A 12728-nucleotide genomic window follows, 5' to 3' on the forward strand; every position below is an offset into this window, starting at 1 on the left:
TGTGACAGAGATGCCCAGGGCACCACAGCCACAGGAGTGGGGAGGGAGGGGGCAGGGGGGTGATCTGTGGATTCTTGGTAATGGAGGGGATGGACGCTCTGAAGATGGAAGTGCAATCTGAAAAGGGTCTATGGGTTTGGGTGGAAGGGTCCAGCTGTAGATGATGGCATGTGCCAAGTCCTGCATCATGAGGTTTTGAGGATTCCAAGGAGCTCAGTCTAACAGGGAAAAAAAAAACAAAAACAAAAACAAAACAAAACAAAACAAAAAAACCACTGGACATGAGGCATTGAGGAAGGAAAGCAGACAGACAAGAGGAGGTTAAGGCAGAGCAATCTGAAGAAAGAGCCAGAGCCAGGTCTGGAAAAGACTTAGTTCAGCTATAAATTTCAGGCTATTTAGAGATCTTTTTAGCAAAGGGCTTAGCTACGGATGAAGAAGGGTGATGGAGAAGGGTGTGACTGGAGGAGGCAGGAGAATGGTAACGAAAGAGCCTGGTGGGCTGGAGAGATGGCTTAGCGGTTAAGCGCTTGCCTGTGAAGCCTAAGGACCCCGGTTCGAGGCTCGGTTCCCCAGGTCCCACGTTAGCCAGATGCACAAGGGGGCGCACGCGTCTGGAGTTCGTTTGCAGAGGCTGGAAGCCCTGGCGCGCCCATTCTCTCTTTCTCCCTCTATCTGTCTTTCTCTCTGTGTCTGTCGCTCTCAAATAAATAAAGAAAGAAAGAAAGAAAGAAAGAAAGAAATAAATAAATAAAAGAAAAGAAAAAGCGTGGTGGATAGAGATAGATAGAGGGTGCTAAGGTGTTAGCAGAAGTGAGCGGGCTGGATGCTCATGCCGGATGGCTGGAGGGAGAAGCAGAGCAAAGGCTGGGGGAGCAGCCGTCAAGGGTGACGCTGTAGTTCCTGAGCGGGATGCTAGGGATGTTGTCCTAACAATGGAAGAGTGTTTTGGGTGAGATGAGACATTCCCAGCTATTGTAGCTCTTGTTTTTTTTTTTAAATTATTTATTTATTGTGGGGGGGGGGAGAGGAGAGAGAGCGAAAAAAATGGGTACACCAGGGCCTCCAGCCACTGGAAACGAACTCCAGACATATGTGCCACCTTGGGCATCTGGCTTATGTGGGCCCTGGGGAATGGTACGTGGGTCCTTAGGCTTCATAGGCAATCAACTTAATTACTAAGGCATCTCTCCAGCCCTAAATATCTACAATTATTTTTTTTTTCAAGGTAGGATCTCACTGTAGCCCAGGCTGACCTAGAATTCACTACGTAGTCTCAGGCTGGCCTTGAACTCACGGCAATCCTCCTACCTGTGCCTCCTGAGTGCTGGGATTAAAGATATGTGCCACCACGCCCAGCTTGGTTTTTGTCTTTGTAGGTCACACACTCACACTTGCAGTGCTAAGCAAGTGCTCTACCAATCCCCAGCTCCTTGCTCCCCTGAAAGCCTGTCAGCTACTAGTGTCTTTCTCATGGTCTTGTTCATTGTCTTCACCAGGCCAGTTTCTGTGGGTTGAACCCAAGGACCCTGATGTGACTGTGCCAAGAAAGAGTTGGCAGGGCTGTTGAGGCCAGGCTCTTAGTCCATTTGTCTTCTTGGTTGCACAGGAAATTGGCACAGGAGTGAGGCTGGCCTTTGGAAGTTACAGCGACCCCACTATGGTTATGGGACGCCTGACAGACCTTCTGGATTAATCATATTAGCAATTTATCTTCTTTGGTAGGAGGGAAGGCAAAGCCAGAAAGGTTTACAAAGAGGGCTTTGAGTTTCCTATAGAAATCATGCACGTGCGCATGCACACACACAGTGAAAATTTTATTTTAACTTTAAATTTTTGTTTATTTGCAAGCAGAGAGAGAGGTAGAGAGAAGAGATACAGACACAGTGAGAATGGGCATGCCAGGGCTTCCAGCCACGGCAAACAAACTCCAAACACATGTGCCCCTTGTGTAGCTGGCTAACGTGGGCCTTGAGGAACTGAACCTGGGTCCTTTGGCTTTGCAGGCAAATGCCTTAATCTCTAAAGCTATCTCTCCAGCCCCTGAAAATTTTATTTTTTGAGTGTATGTGTATGCAGAGTAATGTATGTATTGTGTGTTGTGTGTAAATTGTATGTGTGTTGTGTGTGTGTGTGTGTGTGTGTGTGCGTAGATATACATGCCCCATGCATGTGTATGAGGAGGCCAGAAAAGAATGTCAGGTGTCCTTTGATCACTCATCCACGTACTTCCTTGAGACGGAGTCCTTCCCTCCACTCAATGCTGCTGTCCATCAGGGAGCCCCAGTGATGCGTTACCCTCTGGCCCCTGCAGACTGGAGTTGCAGGCATGTATGGCCTCAACCAGATTTTTACATGTATGCTCGGGACTTAAACTTGGTGGTCTCAGGCTAAGAGTCTTTCAGGCTTAAATGTCAAGCACTTTAAACCACTGAGCCATCTCCCTAGTTAGGAAACCTATTTTTAAAATTACACACACACACACACACACACACACACACACACACACACGAGAGAGAGAGAGAGAGAGAGAGAGAGAGAAAGAGAGAGGCAGAGGTAGATAGATAGAGTGTGTGAGACAGAAAGGGCACACCATGACCTCCAGCCACTGCAAACGAACTGCAGGTGCATGAACCACCTGTGTACCTAGCTTTATGTAGGTACTGGGGAATTGAACTTGAGTCCTTAGTCTTTGCAGGCAAGCACCTTAACTGCTGAGCCATCTCTCCAGCCCCCAGGAACCCACCCCCTTTTAAAAACAGGAAGCAAAGAAGCATGCTATCAACTTGGAGAAACAGGGGTCATCTCAGCAGCTTGTCAACCATTCAGTCACTCAAATGATATTTACCGCGCACTTCCTATGTGTCAGCACAAGATTGGGTTTGGAGGACATACTACAGACCAAGAGAGTCTCTTTTTCTTGAGTCTGTTACAGGAAAACAGGCAGCAAGCAGTTGGAATTAAGCATGAACTATGCAATGATAGGGGTAGGCCTGGTGATATCATGGGGAAGCAGAATAACAGTAGGTCACGTTTTAGGAGTGCTCAGTATGGGTCCGGCACTCTGCCTGTGTTCATTTAAGTTGTAAAGAGTTCATCACTCAAGCATAGAGACTTAAGCAGTCGACTCAAGGACATCCAAACTGGAAATAGCAGAGCCAGAACTTAGTTCTGTTTTAATAAACAGGAAGGAATTATTCCTACCTGTTTTTACTATTCCCTGTCACCTTGAGAAACGTTGTTTTTGAAACACTCCATACCTGAACGTGGCATAGTTCTCTCTCGCATGGTTTGCTGGTCAGGTACCACCTGCCTGATACCTTCCAGGGTGAGCCTATCAGCATTGGGCTGTTTCTAAAGGGCGTATTTCAGCTATTGAAGTATATGGTATGGATGAATGTTCACTAGAACAGTACTGTTAGTACATAAAATTAATTATAAGAACACAATGTATACTATATAGGAGAAGACTGGTTTTTAAAAAATACTTGTATGAAAATGTTTTTATGTAGCAAAGTACAATGTTAAATGAGTATACACAATGAAAAAGAAACAAAATGTAAAAGCTAAAACACACACACGCACACACACACGTGCACGCGCACGCACACACACACACACACACACACACACACACGCGATAGGACAGTAGAGGAGAGTATTTGAGAAGAGGAAGGGGAGTGGCAGAGGAACATGAGAATAATTGGTGAAGGAGGATAAATATGATCAAAGTAAATTATAATGAGATTATTATATCTAATATGTGTTAATGTATCCATACAAAATATGTTCTTAATAAAAAAAAAAACTAGTAAAGGAAGCTGTAGAGGTAGCTTAGTGGTTTAGGCACTTCTCTGTGAAATGTGGGACCCAGGTTCAACTCCCCAATACAAGGTGGCACATATATGTGGAGTTCATTTGGAGTGGCTGGAGGCCCTGACACACCTATTCTCTCTCTCTCTCACACACACAAATAAATAGATAAAAATTTGAAAACTAAAACTAATAAAAGGGAGAAAAATGAGACTCATATGAAAAAGCAGCAAATATTTTAAAAAATAGATCCATATTGCCAGATTCTGCCTTTCATTATCAGCTGCTTCCTATTATTTTAAAACACTAGCTACTAACCAGGAACTCTCCCAACCTCGGTACCCAAACCCTGGTGACTCTCTTGTGTTTTTTGGGTGAGCAATTTCTCTTAAGAGTATTGACATCTTCCCAGGTCCAGAAGCCCTGAGCAGAGAGAGTGGCGAAGGTCAACATTTGTCTCAAGAAGGATGCTAAACCCCACAAGCACGTGAACTAACATCTTTCTTGCAAACGTTTCAGGTTGCACCATCTTTGAAAACTGCAAGAGCTGCCGGAATGGCTCGTGGGGGGGCACGCTGGACGACTTCTACGTGAAGGGGTTCTACTGTGCCGAGTGCAGAGCTGGCTGGTATGGGGGAGATTGTATGAGTAAGTACACAACCTCTGTGGGCCCAGGCTCTGGCCCTGGGACGTGTGGCCTGAGAGTCTCAGTTCACTTCAAACAGAAGGTTACTCTGTTGGAATCTGAGTTTTGGAAAGCTTGCTGCCAGGGGGCTTTGTAAGTAAGGCTAGAAAAACCAAGATTCATTTCCCTCTGCTGGGAAACTGCAGTGCTTGGAATTGTTGGTTCCAGGAGTTTTCTTAAGTGCTCGTCAAGTTTGCTGCTCTCCCGAGGGAAGCCAAGATGTCCTGCATGCAACATGCCTGGTGTCCACTCTAGAAGCATTTGTGTGGTGGCGCTGGTCATCAGTGAATAAGGTTCTTCCGATATTTTCTGTAGTGCATTCAAAATATGAATTTCTGGGCTGGAGAGATGGCTTAGCGGTTAAGCGCTTGCCTGTGAAGCCTAAGGACCCTGGTTCGAGGCTCGGTTCCCCAGGTCCCACGTTAGCCAGATGCACAAGGGGGCGCACACATCTGGAGTTCGTTTGCAGAGGCTGGAAGCCCTGGCGTGCCCATTCTCTCTCTCTCCCTCTATCTGTCTTTCTCTCTGTGTCTGTCACTCTCAAATAAATAAATAAATAAATAAATAAATAATTAAATAATTAAAAAAAAAAGAGGGACTGGAGAGATGGCTTAGCGGTTAAGCGCTTGCCTGTGAAGCCTAAGAACCCCAGTTCGAGGCTCGGTTCCCCAGGTCCCATGTTAGCCAGATGCACAAGGGGGCACACACATCTGGAGTTCGTTTGCAGAGGCTGGAAGCCCTGGTGCGCCCATTCTCTCTCTCCCCCTCTATCTGTCTTTCTCTCTGTGTCTGTCGCTCTCAAGTAAATAAAAATAAAAAAAAATTAAAAAAAAAAGAGTACGATGGGCCCCTGAAAATCAATATTTTAAAAAAAAATATGAATGTCTGTTAATCAACTTATTGACTCCTGAGTTAACTTCCTGGAACCACGGCAAATTGCCAGCACATCAATTTTCCCAGGAAAGGGGTTCTTTCTAATAGCTTTGTTTACCCTAGAAAGAAGGAAGTGAGATTTCTACCAATAGTTACAGTGGAGTGAGCCTGGGTCTGGAGAGTCTCATGTATGGACCCCGCCATGTAGGGAGCAGGAAAAGGGACCACCAGTGGTATGCGAAGGCTTAGGCAAGCAACACAGGACCCTGCTGCAGCTGGACTTCCTACATAGCTGGCACGGATAGCTGTGTGATGGTTCACAACTGCATGGGAGCCGAATTCAGTCATTGTTGGTTTGGTTCATTCAAGACATGGCTGAGCAGGGCCTAGGGATGGGAAGGCCATGAAACCAGAAAGTGCCCCGACAGAGGCAGAGTGGGAACCGTAGGCTATCACAGGCTGGGAAATCTGGTCTGGTGATGATAAAACAGAGGGAGATGTAGAGGGAAGGGATGTAATGGTCAAAGCACAGTATTGTAGCTTCCTGGTGTTGGTGCTGGTTCGCTTACTCGCTGGCCCATCAAGCTTCAGGCTGCAGACTGTGGAAAAAGTCACATGGCTAAGCTGCAGCTCAGTGAAGTAGGCAAGTGTGAACCCCATACTCACAGGGACGGGTGGCTCTTGGACAGGACTCCAGTTACCCCATGTGAGTAAGTGGGTTTATTTGGGGGACAGGGGAAACAAGGGGTGTTTGCACACCGTGGTCAGGAAGGCACAGTTGCAAGACAGAAGGCTAGCAGTAACTCCCCATATTCCATGCTCATGCCTTTCCAGAAAGCATTGATCTGTTGGGTTCTGGAGTGAGCCTCCGTGCGAGAGTCTGGTTGGTCAGGCTGGTGACAACGCCCTGTGTAGGAACAAGGACTTCTGGAAGACTAGAACTGACTGAGGGCAGTCAGCCATTGTCACTAGACAAGCCAAGCGGGGAGCCCATGTGTTGATTTATCAGTTTATAGACTCGATTTAAAATAAAATCCTCCTGAATGGAGACTCCTTGGGTGCTGGACATGCAATGATCAGCAGACTGACATGATCCTTGCCATTGTAGATCTTGCCAATTACAGAAGGGAGACAAAAACAAAATGTGGGAGGGGGCGGGTGTGGTGGTGCACGCCTTTAATCTCAGGACTTGGGAGGAAGAGGTGGGAGGATCACCATGAGTTTGAGGCCACCCTGAAACTACATAGTGAATTCCAGGTCAACCTAGACTAGAATAAAACCTTAGCTCAAAAAAAAAAAAATTAAATTAAAAAAAAATAATAAAAGCAAAGAAAAACCCAAAAAAGGTCAGCAAAAAAGCTAGGTTCCTACCTACTTCCGATCCTATCTTGGTCTACATGGATGCTTGACTCCATTCTGCTGGTTCTGAAAGCCTCATTCCACACAGAGTATGTTGTCGGTCGCAGCTACAGGCATGTGTGGAACATTTTCTCCTTCTCTTTCTCCTTTTCTTCTTCTTCTTCTTCTTCTTCTTTCTTTTTGTATGTGTGTGGAGACCAGAGGACAACCTCAAGTACCATCTGCAGGAGTACCATCCACTTCCTTTGAGACAATCTCTCTCATTGGTCTGAAGCGGATCAATTAAGTTAGGATAGCTATTCAGCAAGCCCCCGTGACCCTCTTTTTTTGTATTGTGAGAGGAATGGGTTTATTTTGGTTTACAAACTTGGGGTGAAGCTCCATGATGGTAGGGGAAAATGGTGGTATAATCAGAGGATGGACATCACCTATTGGCCAATAGCATGGGGACCATAGCAACAGGAGAGTGTGCAGAACACTGGCAAGGGGAAGCTGGATATAACACCCATAAACCTGCCCTAACAATACAGTAGCTCCAGGATGCTCCAATTCCCAAACCTCTACCAGCTATTCCTATTCCTTTCCTTGCTCTTCCCCTAGAAGTAACTTTTCTTTGTGGTGGTTGTAGTTAGCTCTGCCTTGAGGAAGTGAACTTCCAAACAGATGCAGTTCATGGGAGGAAGGGATTTATTTCAAGCTTACTGATCCTGGGGAAGTTGCATCAGTGGTGGAGGAAGCTGCTTAGTTCCATCCATCCAGACAGAGAAAAAAACAACTGCAGCAAGCAAAACACAACACCAGCACCAACACACAGCATGAATCCTGCCAGAGGCCCCGTGACCCTCTTGTGTCTACCTCTCCAGTACTGAGATCACAGACACGCAACATAGTTTTTAAATTTCTTTTGTTTACTTTTACTTATTTGAGAGTGACAGACAGAGAGAAAGAGGCAGATAGAGAGAGAGAGAGAGAATGGGCGTGCCAGGGCCTCCAGCCACTGCAAACGAACTCCAGACGCGTGCACCCCCTTGTGCATCTGGCTAACGTGGGTCCTGGGGAATCGAGCCTTGAACCCAGGTCCTTAGGCTTCACAGGCAAGCGCTTAACCGCTAAGCCATCTCTCCAGCCCCGCAACATATTTATAAAACAGTATGTTATTTACTTACTTGAAAGAGGCAGATCGGGAGATAATGGGTACACCAGGGCCTCTAGCCACTGCAAACAAACTCCAGACACATGTGCCACTTTGTGCATCTGGCTTTATGTGGGTACTGGGGAATTAAACCTGGGTCCTTAGGCTTTGCAGGCAAGCGCCTTAACCACTAGTCCATCTCTCCAGTCTTGCAACAGAATTTTTACATGAGTCTTAGGGATCAAACACAGGCCCCTGTGCACTTTATCAATTGAGCGATCTCCCCAGGCATTTCTTGCATTTACTGTGGAGAACTGGGCTAGCCACTGCAGAGTACACTCAGCACTCAAGAAGTGCACAGTCCATCTATGGAAACAAGGTTGACCCTAAGAAGACATCAGTACCATGCTATTAGGTTCTTATCAGCCACAGGTCACATTATCACTAATCAATGTGAAATGAACTCAAGGAAATAAGTGAAAGTGATTTATTTCTCTGTCTTTTGAATGCCCACCTGGTGCTGGGCACTGTGCTGCCTACCTATGGTAAGGGGAACAGAACCCTTGGGTGGCTGCGTCATGGCTGGGGTACAGAGCAGGAACTATATGGCAGTATAAGAGTTTTCCCAGTAGATGGCGCCCAAGCGATCTTTTCAGCTTGTCCTTTATTCTGAAGGGTTTAGCTTCGTGTAGGCTATCTTCTGTAAGGCTTTGGTGATTTTTGCTCTCTGGGTATGAAATAGAGACTCCAGAGGAAGGACAAAAGGCAAGCAAACACCAGACAGGATCGGAATGGTCATCCTGAAGCATCCGGGCATTCAGCACAGACAGATTCAACAGCACTTTAATTTGCTGACTCCTCCTAACAATGTTTACATTAGTGTCAGAACACCTCATGGCAGTCTTAAAGCCCGGTGTGTGGCTGGTTCATTCATAAGTACACACTACCAGAAGAATGGGAGGAATGCCCGAGGCCGGGACACAGAGCCAACTCAATCTGGTCTTCTTGCTCAAAGAGGCAGGGTTTGGTAATCTCAAATGATTCATGCTAGAAGCCAGGGTTGCTTTATGACCATAGGAAAAGAATTGTTTCTTACTTTATTCTCCAAATTTTTAGATACCATTTCAAATCCACAGAGGTTAAAAAAAACTACTGAACATCTATGTATGCTCCTGAGGTCTCCCAATTATCGTTTCTGACATCTGATATGCTTTCTCTTTCTCACACTGTGGACTCATACATTTTAATAACTTCTTTTGCTGCAGAATGCTAGTGTAATATTTTTCATTCTTTTAAAAATATTTTAATGTATTTATTTCAAACAGAGAGAGATAGAAGATAGAGACAGAGAGAATGGGCACACCAGGGCCTCCAGCCACTGCAAATGAACACCAGATGCATGCACCACTTTGTGCATCTGTCTTTACATGGGCACTAGGGAATTGAAATCAGGTCATCATTAGGCTTTGTAAGCAAGTGCTTAACTGCTAAGCCATCTCTCCAACCCTCATTTTCATTCTTTCTTTCACCTTCTTCCCCTCTTCCTTTGACAAGGTCTCACTGTGAAGTGCAGCTGGGTCTGGAAGTAGTGTAGTATCTGGCTGCAGCCTCCCTAATGGTGGGGTGCATCATGCCAACTTTCTCTTTTTTTTGAGGTAGCATCTCATTCTACCCCAGGCTGACCTGGAACTCATTAATCCCAGGCTAGGCAAGAACTCACAGGGATCCTCCTACCTCTGCCTCCTAAGTGATGGGATTAAAGGCATGCATCACCAAGCCTGGCTTAGTTTTCTTTTTGATGCTAATATGCTTCCAGTTTCGCCCAGGTAGACCCTTCAATCTGTCTCTACATATTATTTTTAGAGTAATTTCTCACCTTCTTATCCTCCAGAAACATTTCAGGTTCACCTGTACTTCTGATGCCAGGATCCTGAACCCATCACTTTTCAACCATCACCCTGGGTTTCTGTTAGTGGTGTGTGGTGCTGGGGTGCTATGATATGTTTCTGGATATTTGAGGTGCTTGGAAACTGTGATGTGTTGCTGGATATTTGAGGTGCTGGCATCACATGTCAAAACCAAGGGGGTTGGTGGGGAGATAGATGGTTCAGTGAATAAAACATTTGTTGTTCAACTTGGAGTGCCCAAATTCCTTCCCCATATCCCATGTAAACAACCTGGAAGCCTTGGTGGGCTTCTGTAATCCCAGCACACTGACACTAATGGCCAGCAAGATGGGTGACGTAGGCAGAAGAATCTACTGGAAAGCACAGCAAGGAACAGCAGAGCAAGAAACTCTGCCTCAAATGAGGTGGACAGGATAGAAAAGACCCAAGTGTTGCCCTCTGACCTTCACATGAGCTTTGTGGCACATGAATAAGCGTGCATACACACACACACACACACACACACACACTAAATAAAAGTCATGCTAAAACCAAGGCTGCCTTCAAAGCTTCTTCAACTAGAGGGTTCCATCCTGCCAAGCAGAACTACTAACTTCTGCAGTGGTATTTGACTTGGCCCTCAGGCTGTTCCTTAGTCATCCAAAAAGATGAGCAGTGAGAGGTGCTGGAGACACAAGGATGTTATTCTGTTTGCCGGCATCACAGTGATCCCGCCATTCAGCCCCTGAAGGATACTGGGATCTAAGACGGTTAGGAAAGCAGCCCAGATGAGAAGGGATTTATGGGGGGAGATTATAGGTCCTTAATACGTTTATCTTCTTACTCATGTTTTGGATAGAGGCAGAGGAGCAGAGGATCTGGCCGTGAGCCATGCCCCAAAATGTTTGAGGACTGGAACATGAGGGCTAGATGCTTTGTGCAGGCAGGCACCTGAGTCATAGCCAGGAATGATTACGAGAAAATTTGAGGGAGAAAGCAGAAGTGGGAAGGAGAGAAGGAAAGGAAAGAAGACAGGGACAGAGAGATCACCTGGAGCAGTCACTTAAACCTGGCCCACCTTGCTGTGGCTTTCTGTGTCTTGATGTTTCCAGGAAAAGAACAATGTCCAGTTATGTCCAAATTAGAGGGGGTAGAATGTGGTGGCAGATCTAAGAGGGCTTGGATTTGAAGCTCTGCTACTTCTGTGACCTTGAGCAAAGTCACCAGGTTTGTAAATCGCAGTTTCTCTTTTATAAAATTGAGATAATAACATTGGTCCTTAGAGAGTTTATGTGAAGGTTACATTGAGTGCTGGCCATAAATCCCTTCGTCTGAGCTAGAGTAAGAGCTTAATAAATTGTTAATGTTATTCCTAATACTAAATCAGAATCATGGAATGACCTTCTTATTGTTATTTGTGTGTGTGTTTGACTGGGAAAGAAATTACTATAGAAGAAATATAGCAAAAGAGAATTCCCTGAAAGAAAAAAGAACAACATAGTAGTTGTGGTAGTTTGAATGAATGCTCCCCAATATAGTCAAGATTTTATCATAGCTTGGAATTTAGATCTGCAGCCACTTGGCTGGAGGAGGGGTTCACTGGGCTGATCATAGGGCCCATCCCTTAAGTGTGCTGGTGCATTTGGAATTCCAGTCTAGAGATATGCAAAGTGGTAGAGCTTAGCCTGGATTCCTGAAGAGTGCTTGCTTGTGCTGGTGATGGTGTTGGTTTCCTTTCTCTGTGTTTGGGCCTGTGAAAATGGGCCAGCTTATTATGCCATTATGGACCTTCTCCTAGATCTTTAAGCTTCAGATAAATCCCCTTCTTTCATAACTGCCAGTTTGGAAGTTTATCTCAGCAACCTGACATTTTCTAATTACAGAATTTGTACCAGGAGTGAGGTGAGAGAATCTGACCACGTGGATTTTGGTCCTTGAATTTTTTTTTTTGTTTTGGAGGAAAGAGCATGGACTTGGTACTTGCAACTGAAGGTGACTTCTGGAGCAGTGAGCCAGGTATTATGGACTATTATGATGAAAATATAAAAATTCTAAGTACAACAAGAATTGAACTTGGAGGCTTGGCTATGAACTTTCTAAGGGGAAGGAAAGGCAACAGAAAACCTTGTTGGTACTGATCTATTGACATAAGGGCTGGCTGCATTCTGCTTTCCAGGCCCAGAGAGTTTGATTAAGTTTAAATTTTTAATCAACTGATGTGCTTGGCTAAAGATATGAGACTGAGAGATTTAAGATTTTAAGTTGGATAAAACTTGAAAGCTTAAAATTTACTGGCACAGAGACTGGTTTTACGTTAATAAAGCTGTTATTGTCAAATACATTAACAATCTTAAGAAAGACTGCCCAACTGCTTTACATTAAAACAATGGAAAGGATGCCTGAGAAAAGACTATGATAGAAATACAAATTCTTTGAGAAAGAGCTGACTGGAGAAGGATCTCTATCTTCAAGATCACAATTTATTTTGCCAAAAAATTAAGAATGTGGCTGAGTTCTGCACAACTGGCAATGGTTTGGGAAGCATGACAAATGTGTGAAGTAGTCATGAAGTGCACATGGTCCCAAGAGCCGCTGCTGAGATGCAACATATAGACGGTGTGATGATCCTGATCGGCTGACAAAGCCATTGGAAGATGGACTGTGGTTTCTATGGAGACCTGAAGATATTTTGGATATAGCAGTACTGTACAAGAGCTACCTGGGAGGCTGTTGGCTAGGGATGGAAGTTTTGCCTGGCTATTCAACCCAGCTGAAGGGGTAGAATTAAATAATCCAGAGACTCCATACTGGTCACTGGCTATGATAATTAGAATTAAACTACAGAAGTTTGATGTTTGCTTGTTGGTTATTGAGTTTGCATTGTTCTAGTCTCTCCTTGCTATGTCTTATAGCAGTTGAAAATGTTTACTCTGTGAATTTATATGTTAAAAGTATATAGCTTGTTTAATTTTACAGTACT

At 44.9% G+C, this 12728-nt stretch overlaps 1 protein-coding gene across 2 annotated transcripts in view; it reads left to right on the forward strand.

The window, feature by feature from the left end:
• Pamr1 (peptidase domain containing associated with muscle regeneration 1) overlaps window positions 1-12728 on the forward strand; it is a 96551-nt gene that overhangs the window by 26223 nt on the left and 57600 nt on the right. For both annotated transcript variants that reach the window (XM_045157508.1, XM_004660805.3), the window contains exon 3: window positions 4333-4461. In XM_045157508.1, coding sequence (XP_045013443.1) covers window positions 4333-4461 — 129 coding nt within the window. The remainder of the gene's footprint in view (window positions 1-4332; window positions 4462-12728) is intronic.

This window comes from Jaculus jaculus, chromosome 8, assembly GCF_020740685.1.
Source record: "Jaculus jaculus isolate mJacJac1 chromosome 8, mJacJac1.mat.Y.cur, whole genome shotgun sequence".
Taxonomy (NCBI): Eukaryota; Metazoa; Chordata; class Mammalia; order Rodentia; family Dipodidae; genus Jaculus; species Jaculus jaculus.